Below are 18,830 nucleotides of genomic sequence, written 5' to 3'. Positions count from 1 at the left end.
GTTTTGAAGAGTCTCCCCCATCCAAAAAAATCCTTGCAAGCGCATATTGTACCAAAAATTCACAAGCTAATAACGACAAATTGTTACATATGTCATTCATCAATGGAATGTGAAAAGCTTTTTGAACCTTAAACACCCGCTAATCGGTACACCAGCTAAAATAGGCTATAACTCCATTGTCTGAATGAAATGTATGAAATTTCGCTATAGTCAGTCAAGCAACTTAGGGTGAGAAGCTACATCAACGAATTAAAAAATTTAGATGTCGATCTTTTTCTTCTACTAGCGAGATTACCGAAATTGGTACTATTCTTCTTTACCCTGATGAAGAACTGATAAACCCCCTTTTGTAAAGACAGATCCTTTCTAATTTCCAGTAAATATTCAGCTGGTAAAAACGCAAGGCATTTATTCACACAACCATTTTGACCATCTCACCGTCATAAAAAAATCCATAAAAAGTATCTTAAAGTAGTAATCAGAAAACGAAATCTCTTTGTCTCCTTTCCTTCCCCCAACACTACGTGAAAGTTTGAACATAATCTTCCAATCCATTCCCAAGATATTGCAGATATATGATTTTGATAAGGTGTATAGCCATATTGTCCTGCAATTTACCCCTGCCCTTCTCCCTAAGTCATATTCTTACCCCTTAACCCCCCCCCCCCAACTCCTGAAAGTTTCAACTTGATTTCCCAAATCGTTCCAAAAATATTGCAAATGGTGTCTTCTAGAAAATCCCGTGTACATAACGTCTTGTGTTTCACTCAGGTAAGTTTATTTCAGGTGCAAACCCAAGGAGGACTTTGGGTAAATTTGGCCTAGTGAACGAGCCCTAAAACCTCTAAACAGATCCTACTACCGAGACCAAACATGTCCGCCGTCTCTACTTGGACCAAATTCAAACAATGCATCCCTAATGCACCCACTGAACAGTGCCCTAAAATTGGACCTTGAACAATAAATGGTTTACATAAATTAAGGTCATTGCCCCGTGTGGTGCAGGGGTTAGGTTGACTCAAGAGGCACACTTATTAGATTACTTGAATACTTTCAAAAAAAGGATACCTCGCAATTTCATCCGACACCATGGGGGATTACGGGGGTGCCGAGAGGGGAGCTGGTTACCTTCCAATCCTTTTTGTCCTTAAAATGACACTATAAAACCTTCAATTACTGATAGAAAGAATTCCCTGCCAAGTTATGTACGACTATAATTTCCATAAGAAGTTGTCAGGAAAAAAACAATTCAGTTAAGGCAAATGACATAGCATTTTTATACAATGGTGTACAATAGATATTTTCTTCTTTGTCCTGATGAAGAACGCTTTTGCACAAATAAAGTCTTTCTGACAATCCTCTCTAGTTCCGAGTTTTTGTTAGGGTTCTGGCATAAACAGTTAAAGCATTCTTATCAACTGCACCTGTTTGAACAAGATCTTCTAAATTGTTGATTTATTTATTATTCTCATGAAAAATCCTTTGGATAGAGTCTTAAATCATCATTGTATTTCTAATGTAGTGTTCCAAATCAAATCTACTAAAACATTTTGTTTTGTTTCAATTAGTATATCAATAAATTGAGTAAATGCGTTTGGGCCACGATTCATAAGCGTCAAACAATAATTTTTAGCCGGAGATTCATCTTTCATAATATTAATAAGCATTCTTTGAAAAAATATTTTCTTTTGCACTCACAACTTTTGAAAACGACATTTTACCAAAACCACAAGATTCCGCATAATTTTATGTTTCATAAATCCATCCAGTTTTTCAATCTTAACACACTCATAGCTGACTATAGACTAACGAACGAATTCAAAGATTCTTTCTACTTCGGGAATATCCCTAAAGGAGTGGTAACCTAATAAAAATATCAAACAAGAAAAACATTTCCGATTTAGAAACATTTTATTTCATAATTGCAACAATATATCACATACTTATTTTTCAAATACTGATTCAGCTTGTTGTCCTCAATATATTTCACTATTGTATTTAAAGCAGCTTGAATTCTATATATATGTATTATATTAAGTTCTGCTGCAGAACATAACTGCTCCTCCAATTTGAATTTGCTCAATGATATATAAAAAAGACGATCCATCTGAGATAAGTAATTACCGTCCAATCTCACTTCTCTTCTCCTCTTCTCCTTTTTATTTGGGATTAATCCTTCAGATTTGTTGATTTCTTCTCATCAATATGGCTTCCGTTCCAAATTTTCAACTGCTCATGCACTAATTGACGCCACACAGTTTATATGTTCCCAATTTGACCTTATAAATACTGTATTGGGCTTATTTCTGGATTTTTCTAAGGCCTTTGATATGGTTGATCACAGTGTTTTATTAAGTAAACTTAAGAACGTGGGATTCATGGGAACAGGGATTCGTGGAATTCCTTTCTCATGGTTCGGCTCTTATCTCTCTGGTAGAGTACAGAGAGTGAGTCTGGGTGGCATGACCTCGCATCCCCTACCTGTCCGGAGGGGCGTCCCGCGGGGTTCTGTTCTTGGTCCAATATTTTTTCTCCTTTATAATAATGATTTGGTTACGGACCTGGGTCCATCAGTGCACCCAGTACTTTTTCCTGACGATAGCAACTTTTTCATCACCGGCCCTAATTTACCATCCGTCGTCATCTCTGCTCAAATCCTTCTGAATAGAGTTCAGGAGTGGTTTCTCGTCAACTGCATGACCATCAACAGCAAGAAAAGTCAGGTTAATTCATTTCAAACCCCTTACAAAAAAAATGAAGCTCAGCAAGCACTTGGCCTAAAATATTCCACCAATCCCCCCCCGCAGGTCGAAGTTGCCAAGTTTCTTGGTGTCCAAATAGATTCCTCCCTGTTCTTTGCAACACATGTTTCCTACATCAGAGCCATAATCTTGTGACAGGTAAGTATGATTAATCGTATCAATAGTTTTCTTCCTCCTGATATCCTTGTCACCCTTTATTACTCTTTTATTTACCCATATATCTCATACTGCGGTTCTGTTTGGGGCAACACTTATCCTTCAGTTACCAATAAATTAAAATCTGCCCAAAACCGTGCCGTCAAAGCAGTATTTCGGCTGCCCTGACTGTATCTCACCCAGGACTTGTATTCTGATTTTGGTATTATCCCTTAGATAATTTTGGAGACCAAACTGCCTTTCCATGACGATAAATAAAAGTTCAAATAGGGATAAAATCCTTTTAATAGACAGTGATGATGATAACAGTGATAGAAATTCACAAAAATACCAGATATTTTGGTCACATATACAGTGACCGTCATCAGTAGTAAGTAAGTACTATCATCAGTCATCAGTAGTAACTACTGATGACGGTCACTGTATATGTGACCGAAATATCTGGTATTTTTTGTGAATTTCTATCACTGTTATCATCATCACTGTCTATTAAAAAGATTTTATCCCTATTTGAAGTTTTATTTACAGTATTATCCCTTTTGAACAAATCATTAAAAAATTAAATCTATCCCTTGCATACTCCGCTTACCATAAAAATCTTCTCCCCCAATTATTATCTTATTTTAATTGTAATAATTCTGAAGGCCTCTGCCTCCGTTCTTCCAACCGTTACTTTATTGTCCCCAAGTGTGTCTCTAGCTTCAACCAGCGATCCTTCGTTTATAAATCTATACTTCAATGGAATATAATACCCTCCAGTGTCCAGCTATCCACAAGTTTTCGCACGCTGTATAACAATTTTACTAAACTTTGATATTATAATTCTCTAAATTCTTAGTCAATGTGCTTTAAATTGCCCTTTTTTTCTCTTTCTTTTTTCTTTTTTTTCTCTCATCTTCATTTTCAATTTTTTGTTGTTATTGTCCTCAACAAGTTCGCTTCTAGGATCCTTATTATCACTGGTGCTATGTTTCATTTCTATCTGAATAAATTGAGTTGAATTGAATATCACGTATTTTGCACACATCTCATCCCATTCAAGCCATAGTCGAGATCATCTTGTAATTTCTACTGCTACCTTTGGTACTCTTGTCTTTGTAACATTGCTACTGCCAGCTCCACTATAAACTTCTAATAGTTAAAAAAAAATCACTCGTTTTTGTTAATATGTCTTGTCAAATATACACTTGATGTATTCAAACTGCTCTCTCTCTCAATTTTACTTTCTAATTAGTACAAAAAACATTGAAAATACAGCTTTATATTGGATATGGTTGCTACGGCTGGTTGCTAGGACCTCATATAAGTATGCAGATGAGGTTTTCAGGGAAGCATGCAAATGAGATGTACCCTCTGTAGTGTAGAAACTCTGGTTGCTAGGGAAGGTCCATGACAGGATCTGGCTGCTAGGTAAGCGGGTTATGAAAATTTCGTGCTAATACGGTTATGCAAATAAGGTTTAGGGTATAATCTTTTAGAGCCTCAGGCAGTAAAATCAGGAGTATAGGCAACCTTTAGAACCCTCAGGCAGTAGAATCAAGAGTATTGCATACTATAGTACTGTCGATACGTTTTCTTTTTCCCTCCTGAAGAAATGCCACACCTAGTTTTCCGAGAAGAAAGGCTCCATAACTTAAACACTTTTTAAATGTCTTACAGCTAAATACAAGACCAATTCATATCATTTGAAATTTCATAGGCAGTACAATAGCGCTGCCTAAATAAAGAGCAAAGCGAAATGTATGATTTATTTCTTTATTTTTCACCCAGACACTTTGAATGGAAGGATCTATCGTAGATACTTTGGAGTGGAAAAGTGATCGGAGGTTAAGAAGTCCCACCCAACGCCCTCCCCCCAAGACACCCTATGAAAATTTTGGGATAGCCATTTTGTTCAGCATAATCGAATGGTCATGCCTCTGAGGACACATTTAACATATTTCACATTGTGTGTAAGTTTTAAGTTCATAAATGCGGGAGACCGTCCATCCTCAATCCCCCTCTTTACTCAAAAGTTTAAATTTTTGTATCAGTTCCTCGAGGACGACTGCTAAAGCACGAGGGCCGTTGGGGTTTTATAAGATGGCTTTTTTAACTACTATAAGACTTTAATGCAAAGAGCAGGGGAGTAAGGAGGGGCAACCCCTAATATAAGATATATTTTCTGCTAAGTTTTAACGTCTGTTTTTACTTTCATTTGAACAAGCTTTTCTTCTTGTATGCAATTAGTTACAAGATTAGTCACTCAGTAATACAAGAATTCGCACCTGAGTATGGCTGTAGTACATAGCAAAATTTGAAACAATTACAGGTACAGGAAGAGCTATCGTCAGCACACCAGCTAATGCGCACAATGCTCCAACAAACATCCCAACATATGTTTTAGGGGCCATATCCCCATAGCCAACTGTTGTCATAGTGACTAGGGCCCACCAAAGTCCAAGTGGGATACTATTGAAGTCGTTGTGAGGATTTGCCTGAAAAAGATAAACGATGAGATACTTGTTATGCAGTTGTGAGTACGTCTGATTAAAAAGTTATAAAGTATTTTTCTGGTATGATTATTGCTAGTTAGTTCAGTCTTGTGGTGGCGAAGTAGGTTCATATCTGCTAGGCATAAAAGGTACAGGGTTCAATTTCAGGAACCACATGGTCTAGAATTACACCAAGATTTTGCACTAATGTCTCACAACAATCCAACAAGGAGAAAAGAAGTAGACTACGTTAAGAAGACTACGAAGAAGACTTAGTTAATTAAAAGAACTTATAACTTATTTAACTTTTCAACTTGGGTAGTTAACTTTACAGTTTAAGCGGTGAACGTAAATTCAACTTTAAATTTGATAGAATTATTGAAAACATTAAAATTTATTTTACATGTTTAACCCCCCCCCCCCACCCTCCAACAACTTCACAGGTTAATGACTGTGAACGTGCTTGTATTATGCCCTTTTGTTTTACTCGTAGACTATATTCTTTCCCCCATCACCGGCTAGATCTGGAGCCAATCTTATAATTATCATCTTGGATATTAGACAATTCATAAATATAAATCATACCAAAAAGACAAATATTCTTTTCATTAATCTCCATCTGAAACAGCTGTTAAAGGCATTGGAGTAGAAAGGAATTCCAACTCTTTAATGCTTTCTCACGGTATTGCAGCTGAGAAATCGGAATCATCCTGGCAATGGGACGACAGAATAGATGAGCCTTGTGACAAATTTTTAGTAGATTCAACAAAATCGTAATGATCAAAACTAGTGTTTGTTTTATTATCTTTCATCCTACGCTTCGTTACCCTTTAAAAAGATGATTGAAATATGAAAAATTTTAGCCTTTTCAAAACTATCCGCCATCCCACGCAGAAGTTAGAACTATAGGATTGATTAGCTCCGTCAATTAGGAGATGTTGATGGAAGACTAAGAGAGAAAAAGAGAGAGGAGGAAAGAGAGAAAGAGAGAGGCGGAAAGAGAGAAGAGAGAAAAAGAGGGGGAGAGAGAAAGAGGTTGGGAGAAAGAGGGGAAAATAGAGAGAGCACAAGGGAGAAATAGGCATAATATTAACACACAGACAAATGTAATGACAGAAATAGTAAATTTTGCTGAAGATGTTGGAATCTTTAGGTTCTGAAGAAGGGGTCGGAACTACCGTCCAGTTTACCTTTCTGATTTTTGTTAAATGTTTTTTACTTATTATTTTCATTAAGTTCTTTCACATGAAAGTACAGAGCGACACTAAGAGTTAACCTAAAACGAACAATTAACACTTTAGCTGAAGAGGCTGCCGTCTCTTTAAACTCCCTGTTCAGTACTCTAAAGCAGGGTTGCCAACTGCCGACTCCAAAAAAGATATACATCAACCTATAATAATGGGTTAGATAATGATTACCATTCTTTTTTTAGCTTAAAAGGTAATCCTCTCCTGGAAATTTGTAAGTGTATATTTTTATTGCTTGGATCTTTAACTGAACTATAGGTGACTTCATCAAGTGTTTAGATAAAGTTTTTCTCCATTTTATCCAAATGTTTTGAAAGCAATATAGGAGGTCCAAGTAAATAGTCGCGAACTATAGCTGACTTTACTGTAGTCAAGTCAATTACCGCTTTTTATTTCGCTTAATACTGCTTCTATCTTCATTTCATAAAAGAGTGCAAAAAAGAGTGCAAAGAGCAAATATGGGAAAACATAGTGCAAATCCGGTCCTTGGTGTGAAAGAGTGGAATAAAAAAAAGAGTGTATTTCACACGAAAAGTGTGCAATTTAGCAACCCTGCTCCAAGGATCATGCTTACTTGAGAGCATTTTAGACCAATAAATGTAGTCACAAGGTGTTGCATGAGTTTTATTTACCAATCATCTTTCAAAACATTCAAACAGAAAATTTTGCTATTTCAGCTATTTAAAGCTGATGCGAATAAAAAAAGTCCTTCTATTCTCATGGCATCGGGAAAAAAAAACCCCGTTTTATCATGTGGCTCTTGCGTTAAAGCATGTGTTCTTGAAGTAGTTTACTAGAGGGAAAAGTCATACTTCGATAGAAAGGTTGGAGCTCAGAGGGAAGGGGTGACACCCCCCTCATATACAGGATGATTTTTGTCAATTTTAAGTTTTAATGTTTCTCTTCACTTTCATTTGAAAAGAAAATTATTGATTTTACGTGAGTTTTTAACATCAAATCCAAAGTCACCCTAAATAGGATGGAGACTGCCACCCTGTCAATCCCCGGTCTTTACACTAAAGTTTAACTCTTCCATAGCAATGTTTCTAGAAAAAAAATTCGGTGCTCTTGCATTATAAGTTAAGATAACGTGTATTTGAAGCCAAAATGTGGCCATGTACACAAATAGCATACAATATTAACAAATCTTGCATTATATGGACCTTTCTAAAAAGTCAAGTTTGGTTAATACTAATGAAATAAAATATGATGAATAAATAATAGTTTAGAAACAAATTTGGGCTATATATTTGCACATTAGGGGGATGGGTGGGGGGTAAAGCATAGCATATATTAAATACGTAACATAACCTAACCTAGGTACCTTCCCCCCCCCCGAAACCCCAAGAAACAACAGTTTAAATATAGGTCCCAGAGTGAGAAACCCCTGAATACTTGTTTATACAACATCAGAGAGCATCAAATCTTTACTTTTGTCGAGTGGATGCCTCGGGTTTTCGTGACTGGTTTCCTTGTAAAGGCCCATATAATGCAAGAGTACCAAAATTTCAGTTCCATATATTTGCTGTTCAGGATATTAAATTGAAAAAAGCAAGACTTGAAACAAATATTCAAATTAAAATCAAAAAGAATTTGGCCCTATATAATTAGATTAATATATAAATAGACTAATCCCTTCTAAACCCCATGCCCTTAATGTTAACGTTTATAGCTGCATGCCGAAAGCATTTATGAACGCAATAAATTTAGTTGATGGGTAACTCCAAGTTGTTATTCACCGATGGGCTATTAAAATATTGTGAACTGAAAATTATACTGTTTAATGCAAATCCAAATTAATTAAGTCTTCTATTCTTAAGGTATCGTGAAAAATGCGTTTTATCCCTACCCTTTTGCCCTTCTGTTTGAGCCATCGTTTTTGAAGCATTGGGGAAATAAAGTGAAGCTTCCGAGTTGTAGGCCTTAGGGAACCTCTTTACCTCCCTATTAAGAAATCCACGGGCCTCGACAAAACATGACTGGCTATTGAAAAGGCCATTTCTTTACTGATAGTTTGTTATTCCAAACTTTTTCATCCTGGGCTGTCTTATACATGAGGAAGGCTGTCATCCGTCACGCTCTAACCCCTATCATTTATGTTGAAATTGAATATTCGTCTTAAAATACTTTGAGAATGATAATCAAACTGTTCGTGGACTTAACTGTAAATAAGGAGCGACCGTGATCGATAGTAACTGAAACTCTAAAAGACTGAATTTTGATACCAATAAATACATCAAAAGGATTGAATTTTTATGCTCATTTCAAATATATAAGTTTCATCAATGTTAGTCTGACCCATCAAAGTTACGAGCGTGGGAAAATTTGCCTTATCTTCCGAAAAGGGGGAAGAACACCCTAAAATTCACAGAATCTTAATGAAAACTGCACCTTTAGATTCAAGGTATCAGATAACCCTACTATAGAGGTTTCAAGCTCCTATCTGCAAAAATGTGGAATTTGTATTTTTTGCCAGAAGATGGATTCTGTAGATTCTGCCATTCAAACAGAAATTAAAAGTTCTAGTACCCTTTTTAAGTGACCAAAAAATAGAGGGCAACTAAGCCCCCTCCCACACTCATTTTCCCCCAAAGTTACCGGATCAAAATTTTGAGATATCCATTTTGTTCAGCATTGTCGAAAAATCTAAAAAAATATGTCTTTGAGGATGAATTATCCCCCACAGTCCCCAGGGGAAGGGCTGCAAGTATGAACTTTGCCCATTGTTTACATGTAGTATTGGTTAAATAAAAAAACAAGTTTTTTGAGCTGAAAGTGACGAGCAGTATTAAAACTTAAAACAAACAGAAATTATTACGTAGATGAAGGGGTTCGCCCCCTTGTCAATACCTCGCTCTTTACGCTAAGGTTTTTTAGTACTTTCATAAGAGCTATTTATTCTAATTAAACCCATTGTGATTCATGGGTCACTCTTAAAGACTTGGAACAAAATTTGAATTTTAGCGTAAAGAGCGAGGTATTGACCAGGTTTCAATTGAGAGTTTAGTTTTTTCATCTACGGTGAGCCAAAATCAAAACCTGCATTAATTCAAAAATGTTCAGAAATTAAATAAAAAAAAAAAAAGTTTTATTTTAACTGAATATAAGTAGCGACATTAAAACTTAAAACGAATAGAAATTATTCTGTATATGAAAGGGGATGTCCCCTCCTCAATGTCTTGCAGTTTACGCTAAAGTTTTTGTTGTTTTAAAAAGTAGAGTTAAGAGAAAGCCAAACTTTAGCGTAAAGAGTGAGGTGTTGATGAGGGGACATCACCTTTCATGTACAGAATAATTTCTGTCTGTTTTAAGTTTTAAGGTCGCCCCTTACTTTCAGTTAAAAACAACTTGCTTTTTTTATATTTAATTATCCTGAAAAACGCACCACACAAGAAAAAAAGTAATTTCCATAGGGAGAAGGTTTTGGAATATAAAAAACGAATGAACTTTTTGGTAACAGTAAATAACAACAAATAAAATCTTAATTAAAAATACTCCGAATATTTCAGCCCCACGTCCGGGAGCCATTCTCAACGGATAAAAAACGAAAAAAAAACGAAAAATGTTCTTTAAAAAAATGACACACATAGAAATACAACGACTAAACAAACGAAGAGAGAGAAAAAATATAAATAAATAAGTAGGAAACAAAATATTTTATTAATATATAAACATGTTTGTTTCCTACTTTTTTTTCTCTCTCTTCGTGTGTTTATTTCTTGTATTTCTATGTGTGTTATTTTTTAAAAGAACATCTTTTTCCCCGTTGAGAAAAGCTCCCGGAACTGGGGTTCGGAGTATTTTTTAATTAAGTGTTTATGTGTTGCTATTTATAGTGTTACTGCTTTATTAAAATTAAAACCCGTTTTTTCTTGCTTAATTTTTCATAAGACAACGAATAAGTGAGGGAGTCAAAAATGAAAATGAAGAGCAGCGAGTCAATGAAAATTAACATCAACAGGAAGAATAAAAACGTGTCAAATTAAAAATGATAGCAATGATGATTGGTTTAGGATTTTGACATGGATAAGGTCATCAATACCTACCATACCTTTGTTAAAAAACAAAGATTCGGCAATATGTATTTCATAATGACAAAAAACGAGCCGAGGTGTAACGAAGCAAACAAATTGATAATTAAAGCCATGATGATTGAGTTTTGGATTTTGACATGGATAAGGTCATCAATATCTACTATACCTTTGACAATCAAAAATATGGACTGGATAAGTCGTTGGAAGAAGAAGTGGTTTTTATCCCACCACCTGAACAATTACAAGAAACAAAGGTAACCGTGAATGCCTTCCATACCTTGTAAAATCAAAAATCTGGACTACATAGATCGTTGGAAGAAAAAGAAGCTTTTGTCCCACTACCTGAACAATTGAAAGAAACAAAGGTTCGGCGATATGTCTTTCATAATCATAGGCAGCACGCTAGCGTTGCCTAAGTAAAGAACGATGTGGGCACTATGTGTTTTTGGTTTTTTCTCCATACCCGGGCACTTCATATCGAAGGAGTTGTCGTAGAAACTTCAAAAAGGGCTTATTCGATTGGAAATTGGAGTGGCTAGTGTCCTTTTTAATAGTCGAAAGTGATTGGAGGGCAACTTGCCCCCCCCCCCCACGCCCGTCATTCCCCCAAATATATCCAATCAAAATTTGAGATAGCCATTTTGTTCAGCGTAGTTGATTTCCAGATAGAAAAAATCATTTTGAGGAGGACACTCCCCCACAACCCTCGGGGCAACGGTTTTAAGTTATGCCTTTAGGGCATATAAGGTTTTTATAGAAGGTGTTGTAGTAGAAACTTCAAAAAAGGCTCATTCGATTGGGGATTCAAAGGGCTAGTGCCCTTTTTAATAGTCGAAAGTGATTGGAGGACAACTACCCCCTCCCCACACCCATTATTCCCCCAATCACATCCAATCTAAATTTTGAAATAATAATTTTGTTCAGCGTAGTTGATTTCCAGATAGAAAATATCTTTTTGAGGAGGACACTCCCCCACAACCCCTGGGGCAAGGGTTTTAAGTTATGCCCTAGGTGCATATAAGGTTGTTAATAGAAGATATGGTCATAGAAATTTCAAGAAAGGATGATTTGACGAGAAATTCAAACGGCTAGTGCTAATTCTAAGCTTCGAATGTTATTGGAGGGAAGATAGCCCCCCCCCCACGCCCATCATTCCCCCTAAAATCTCCAATCAAAATTTTGAGATAACCAGTTTGTTCAGCATAGTTGATTTCCAGATAGAAAATATCTTTTTGAGGAGGACACTCCCCCACAACCCTTGGGGCAAGGGTTTTAAGCTATGCCCTTGGGGCATATATGGTCTTTATAGAAGGCGTTGTCGTAGAAATTTCAAAAAAGGGTTATTCGATTGGAAATTCAAAGGGCTAGTGCCCTTTTTAATAGTCGAATGTGATTGGAGGGTAACTATCCCTCCCCCCACGCCCATCATTCCCCCAAACACATCCAATCAAAATTTTGAGATATTCATTTTGTTCAGCGTAGTTGATTTCCAGATAGAAAATACAATTTTGAGGAGGACACTCCCCCACAACCCTTGGGGCAAGGGTTTTAAGTTATGCCCTGGGGGCATAAAAAGTTTTTATAGAAGGCGTTGTCGTAGAAACTTCAAAAAAGGCTCATTTGATTGGAAATTCAAAGGGCTAGTACCCTTTTTAATAGTTGAAAGTGATTGAACGGTAACTAACCCCCCTCTTACGCCTACCTTTCCCCCAAACACATCCTAACAAAATTTTGAGATAGCCATTTTGTTCAACGTACTTTTAAGCTCTGGAAATTAGGTCTATGAGGATGACGACCCCCCACAGCTCTCAGGGCAAGGGTTGCATGTTATGCATTGAGGACATATAAGATTTTTATGAACGCGTTGTCTTATAAACTTCAAAAAGGGCTAATTCGATTAGAAATTGAAATGGCTTGTGCCATTTTTAATAGTCGAAAGTAATTGGAAGGCAACTGACACCCCTTCCACACCCACCATTTCCCCAAAACATCAAATAAAAATTTTGAGATAGCCCTTTTTTTCCACGTAGTTAAAGTTAAGGAAATTATACTTTTGAGCAGGACACTCCCCCCACAGTCTTCAGAGCAAGGGTTATAAGTTATGCCCTGGGGGCATATAAGTTTTTATTGAAATATTTGTCGTAGAAACTTGAAAAAGGGCTCATTCGATTGTAAATTCAAAGTTCTAGTTCCCTTTTTAATAGTCAAAAATGATTTGAGGGCAACTAGCCCCCCTCTCTCGCCCATCATTCCCCCAAACACATCCAATCAAAATTTTGAGATAGCCATTTAGTTCAACGTAGTTGATTTCCAGATATAAAATATGTTTTTGAGGAGGACACTCCCCCACAACCCTGAGGGCAAGGGTTTTAAGTTATGCCCTGGAGGCATACAAGGTTTTTATAGAAGGCGTTGTCGTAGAGACTTCAAAACAGGCTCATTCGATTGGAAATTCGAAGGGCTTATACCCTTTAAAATAGTCGAAAGTGATTGGAGAGCAAATAGCCCCCGCCCACGCCCATCATTCTCCCAAACACATCCAATCAAAATTTTGAGATAGCTTTTTTGTTCAGCGTAGCTGATTTCCAGATAGAAAATATGTTTTTAGGAGGACACTCCCCCAAAACCCTCAGGTTAAGTTTTGCCCTGGGGGCATATAAGGTTTTTTATAGAAGGCGTTGTCGTAGAAACTTCAAGAAAGGCTCATTGGATTGGAAAGTCAAAGGGATAGTGCCCTTTCTAATAGTCGAAAGTGATTGGAGGGCAACTAGCCCCTCCCCCACGCCCAAAAAGTTCTCCAAACACATCCAATCAAAATTTTGAGACAGCCATTTTGTTGAGCGTAGTTCATTTTTAGATAGAAAATATTTTTTTGAGGAGGACACTCCCCCAGAGCCCTCAGGGCAAGGGTTTTAAGTTATGCCCTGGGGGCATATAAGGTTTTTACAGAAGGCATTGTCGTAGAAACTTCAAAACAGGCTCATTTGATTGGAAATTCAAAGGGCTAGTGCCATTTTTAATAGTCGAAAGTGATTGGATGGCAACTAGCCCTCCCCACGCCCATCATTCCCCCAAGCACATAAAAAAAAAATTAGATAGCCATTTTGTTCAGCGTAGTTGATTTCCAGATAAAAAATATAATTTTGAGGAGGACACTCCCCCACAGCCCTCAGGGCAAGGGATTTAAGTTATGCCCTGGGGACATATAAGGTTTTTATAGAAGGCGTTGTCCTAGAAAATTCAAAAGGGGCTGATTCGATTGGGAATTCAAAGTGCTAGTGCTGATTTTAATAGTCGAGAGTGATTGAAGGGCAACTAGCCCATCCACGCCCTTCATTCCCCCACACACATCCAATCTAAATTTTAGATAGCCATTTTACTCAACGTAGTTGAAAGTTTTGAAAATTAGGTCTTTAATGATGAAAACCCCTCCCCCCACATCCCTCAGGGCAAGGTTGTAAGTTATGCCCTTGGGACATATAAAGTTTCTATTGAAAGAGATTGGATAGTGACTAACGCCCCTCTCATGCCCACCATTTTCCCAAACACATCGAATTATAATATTGAGGTATCCATTTTGTTCAACGTAGTTGAAAGTTCTGGAAATTTTGTCTTTTAGGATGATAACCCTCTCAGAGCCCTGAGTGCAAGGGTTGTAAGTTATGCCCTAGGGGAATATAAAGTTTATATTGAAAGTGTTGTCGTAGAAAATTCAAAAGGGCTCATTCAATTGGAAATTGAAAGGGATAGTGCCTTTTTTTATAGATGAAAGTGATTGGATAGCGACTAACGCCCCTCTCATGTCCACCATTTTCCCAAACACATCAAATTAAAATTTTGATATATCCATTTTGTTCAACGCAGTTGAAAGGTCTGGAGATTAGGTCTTTTAGGATGATAATCCCTCAGAGCCCTTAGCGCAAGAGTTGTAAGTTATGCCATGGGGGTATATAAGTTTCACGTAGAAAGTTGTTGTATATGATTTATAGAATAGATTTTAGTCTTCCTCAAATCCAATTTTTATTTACAAGATACTCGACCTATTCATGAGGTAGAAACTTTGCGAGTCGCTCGCTAGACGCTGGTGTTCATCAGCAATATATCAGCGTCTCAGCAGTATCTAAGGCATCTCAGCAGTATCCCAAGAACGACTGAGGGTATTATGTTCAAACTTTCGGGGCTGCTTCTGCTCTTGAAATTTAACCAAATCAAAATAGCGTAAGTGTATCCAAGTTATCAAAGAAAGTAAACAGATTTTTTTTTACGAATGGTATCAAGTTTTCTATTTCAGGTCAACTAGAGGAGGTATGAAACTAAATTAAACACTACTATTTGTGTCCAGATTTTTAAAAGGGTGTATGTTGTTGAAAATTGCTGAAAATTTTTCTCAAGCATACAAATGGCGGGCCAAAGTATAAAGTCTTAAAATACGAAATATTTAAAGTGTTATTTTCTTTTTGCCTGAAAAAACTATTTCAATATAAAACGAACAGAAATTAACTAAAAAAAACTTTTTCCACAAAATAAGTTTTCAGAGAAAAGTAAAGAACTCCATTAAACAAAAAATAAGCAAAAATAAAATAAAAAAATCTACCAAGCTTGAAACTACCACAAATCACCATCGATAAATAAATGAATCCCAAAACGAACAGAAATTACAATAAGTAATCGAGTCAAACTGAAAACGAGCAGAAATTAGCATTAGTAGGGCTCAAAGCCCCTATGCCTTCCCAAGGCCAGAAAAAAAATTGCACTTTACTGAAAAAATACAAATGAATGTGCATTGTCAGTTTATTATGCATATACTGATATTTAGTAATCAAAGGTTAATATTATTTGATTTATTAAAGTTATAAAAGTAAAAACATTTATATTTTGTTCAATAAAGTGCAAATTTTGTTCTGGCCTTGGGAAGGCATAGGGGTTTTGCGCCTAACTTATGTTAATTTCTGCTCGTTTTGAGTTTGACTCGGTTATTTATTGTAATTTCTGTTCGTTTTGGGTTTCATTTATTTATCGATGCTGATTTGTGGTAGTTTCACGTTCGGTAGATTATTTGATTTTATTTTTGCTCATTTTTGTTTATTGGAGCTCTTTACTTTTCTCTGAAAAACTTATTTTGTTGAAAAAGTTTTTTTTTAATTAATGACAAAAGAAAAGCCAAGGCAAAAGTTGAAGGTCTAATAAAAAGATTTAATTATACAAAGGCACCGCTTCTAATTTAAGGTCTATTTGGAAGTCATGACATCAAGAAAAGGCTCAAATTGTCTTCGTTTAGAAGACAAGCGACAGTGAGAATCTATATATAGAAGCCTGCCGCGTTTTGAGTGCCGGCGCCCGGCTAAAGTAAAGTAAGAAACTATTCAAGCATTAAAATTTTCTTTAAATATAGTAAATTCTGGATATTATAAACATTGATACTATTCATACCGTGATATGAAAATTGATACCGTGGTAACGAACTGTAAGTAAGATGCGATCCAGCTCAATAGTAACTGAAACTCTAAATAATGGGATTTTGATACCAATCGATTTGATACCAACAGATCAATAGATATATCAAAAGAATTGGATTTTTATGCTGATTTTAATTATATAAGTTTCATTAAATTTTTTCTGATCCAACAAAGGTTACAAACCTGAGAAAATTTGCCTGATTTTTGAAAAAAGGGGTAAAGAGCCCCTTCAAGTCATAAAATCTTGATGAAAATCACACCATCCGCTTCAGCGTATTAGAAAACCCTGTTGTAGAGGTTTCAGGCTCCTATTTACAAAAATGTGGAATTTTGAATTTTTTGCCCGAAGAAAGATCACGGATTCATGTTTTTTTCTTTTTTTTGCAGGGGTGATCGTATTGACCCAGTGGGCCTAGAACATCGGGAGATTGCTCATTCTAACGGAAAATAAAAGTTCTGGTGCTATTTTTAAGTGACCAAAAATTTTGGAGGGCAACTAGGCCCCTCCCACGTCCCTTTTTTCCCAAAATCCTCCGATCAAAATTCTGAGATTGCTATTTTGTTCAGCATAGTTGTAAGGTCTACTAACTATGTCTTTGGAGATAACATAGCCCCCCAGAGCCACTGAGGAAAGGTCTTTAAGTTATAAAATTTGTCCATTGTTTACGTGTAGTATTTGTAATTCGGAAGTATGCATGCATTTTATCGGGTGGGGAGGACAAATTTTCTTATGGAGGGACTTTACACAACGAGAAATTTTCTTGGAGAGGGAAGTTTCCAGGAGGTAAACTTTGCAGGGGATATTGCGTACTAGGAGAATTTGCCAGAATACCTATACGAAATTTATATATCTTGCTTTCTCCTTACCGACTCAATTTTACGCGTGGAGGTGTTAAGGGGTAAATTTTCACCAGGATTGAATTTTCCAGAGGATATTTCCGTTGGGAGTGGGATTTTTCCGTGGAGGTGGAGCCAGATTTTCTGGCGTTATTTAAGAAACGATCAAAAATTAAATTAAAAAAACGACTTTTTTAACTGAAAGTAAGGAGCAACGTTAAAACTTAAAACAAACAGAAATCATTACGTATATGAGAGGATTGCCCCATCCTCAGCACCTCGCTCTTTATGTTAAAGTTTAAATTTTTTCCTAATTCTTTAAAAATAACTCCGGAAATACAAGGATCGTTTAATTAGAACAATAAGTAACTTTTTTAAAATTGCCGAAAAACTTTAGCGTGAAGAGCATGCGGCAGAGGAGGGGGCAACCCCCCTCATATACGTAATAATATCAACAGTTCGTGGCAACAAACTGTAAGTAAGGAGCGACGTGGCTCAAATACTAACTGAACCTCTAAAAAACGGAACTTTGATTCCGAAGACATATCAAAAGAATTGGCTTATTATGCTGATTCCAAATATACAAGTGTCATTAAGTTTAGTGTTACATATTGAAGGTTACGAGCCTTAGAAAATTTACCTGATTTTTCAAAAAGGGGAGAAATATCCCCTAAACCTCGAAGAATCTTGATGATAATCACGTGATTATCTGAGAGCCTTATTTCAGAGGTTTTAACATCCCGATCTGCAAAATTGTGAAATTTTCTATTTTTGCCGGAAGAAAGATCATGGATTGTGTTTATTTGTTTTTTTGTTGCTTTTTTTCCAGAAGTGATCATATCGACCCAGTGAATATCGAGAAAGCGTTCATTCAAACTGAAATTAAAATTTCTAGTGCCCTTTCTAAGTGACTAAAAAGATTGGAGGGCAACTAGCCCCCTCCCCGCCCCTTTTTTTCCCAAAACTTTGAGATAGCCATTTTGTTCATCATATAGTTGAAAGGCTCAATAGCTATGTCTTTGAATATAACATGAACCCGCCCCCCCCCCTAGGCCTCAGGGGAAAGGTCTTTAAGTTATAAAATTTGCCCGTTGTTTACGCAGAGAATTTGTTATTCGAAAGTATGCATCTGTTTTCAGGTGGCGGAAGACTAATTTTCTTCTGAAGTTTTTTTTTTTTTGAGGGAGAATTTTCCATGAGAAAGGAAGTTTCCAGGGTAGGAACTTGTCAGGGGAAATTTTACACTGGGGGAATCTGCCTGAATTCCTATACAAAATTCTTTTTATATGCCTTGCTTTCTCTTTTTCGTCTCAATTTTACGCGTCGAGCTGTTAAGAGTAATTGCCTGGGGTAAATTTTCACCGGGATATAATTGTTTTAGAGGATATTTACGTTGGGACGGGATTTCTCCGTGGCGCTGGGGCCAGATTTCCCAGCATTGTTTAAGAAACGATCAGAAATTGAATTTAACAAAACAAGGTTTTTCAACTGAAAGTAAGGAGCAACATTAAAACTTAAAACGAACAAAAGTTATTACGTATATGAAGGGGGTTTCCCCCTCCTCAACACCTCGCTCTTTACGCTAAAGTTTGAATTTTGCCCCAATTATTTAATAACGACGCCTGAAACACAAGGGTCATTTAGTTAGAACAATAAGAAGCTTTTTTAAAAGTACTATAAAACTTAAGCGTACAGAGCGAGGTGTTGAGAAGGGGACCACCCCCTTCAGATACATAATACTTTCTGGTTGTTTTAAGTTTTATTGGTGCTCCTTACTTTCAGTTGAAAAAACTTGTTTTTCATTTATTTAATTTCTTGTAAAAGAGCTCTGAGAACGTCTATTATTGGCCAACGAGAAATTTCA

The 18,830-nt window shown here is 36.5% G+C and overlaps 1 protein-coding gene across 1 annotated transcript in view; it reads right to left on the bottom strand.

Moving 5' to 3' along the window:
- LOC148949003 (potassium voltage-gated channel protein Shaw-like) overlaps positions 1-18,830 on the bottom strand; it is a 164,495-nt gene that overhangs the window by 64,849 nt on the left and 80,816 nt on the right. The window contains exon 4 of the mRNA XM_089095083.1: positions 5,186-5,395. Within this exon, the coding sequence (XP_088951209.1) occupies positions 5,186-5,395 (210 nt within the window). The remainder of the gene's footprint in view (positions 1-5,185; positions 5,396-18,830) is intronic.

Source organism: Artemia sp. Qi Xiang Cuo, chromosome 9 (assembly GCF_049724085.1).
Source record: "Artemia sp. Qi Xiang Cuo chromosome 9, ASM4972408v1, whole genome shotgun sequence".
Taxonomy (NCBI): domain Eukaryota; kingdom Metazoa; phylum Arthropoda; class Branchiopoda; order Anostraca; family Artemiidae; genus Artemia; species Artemia sp. Qi Xiang Cuo.
The sequence above is the reverse complement of the archived record's forward strand: the minus strand, read 5'-3'. Positions and strand labels throughout refer to the sequence as shown.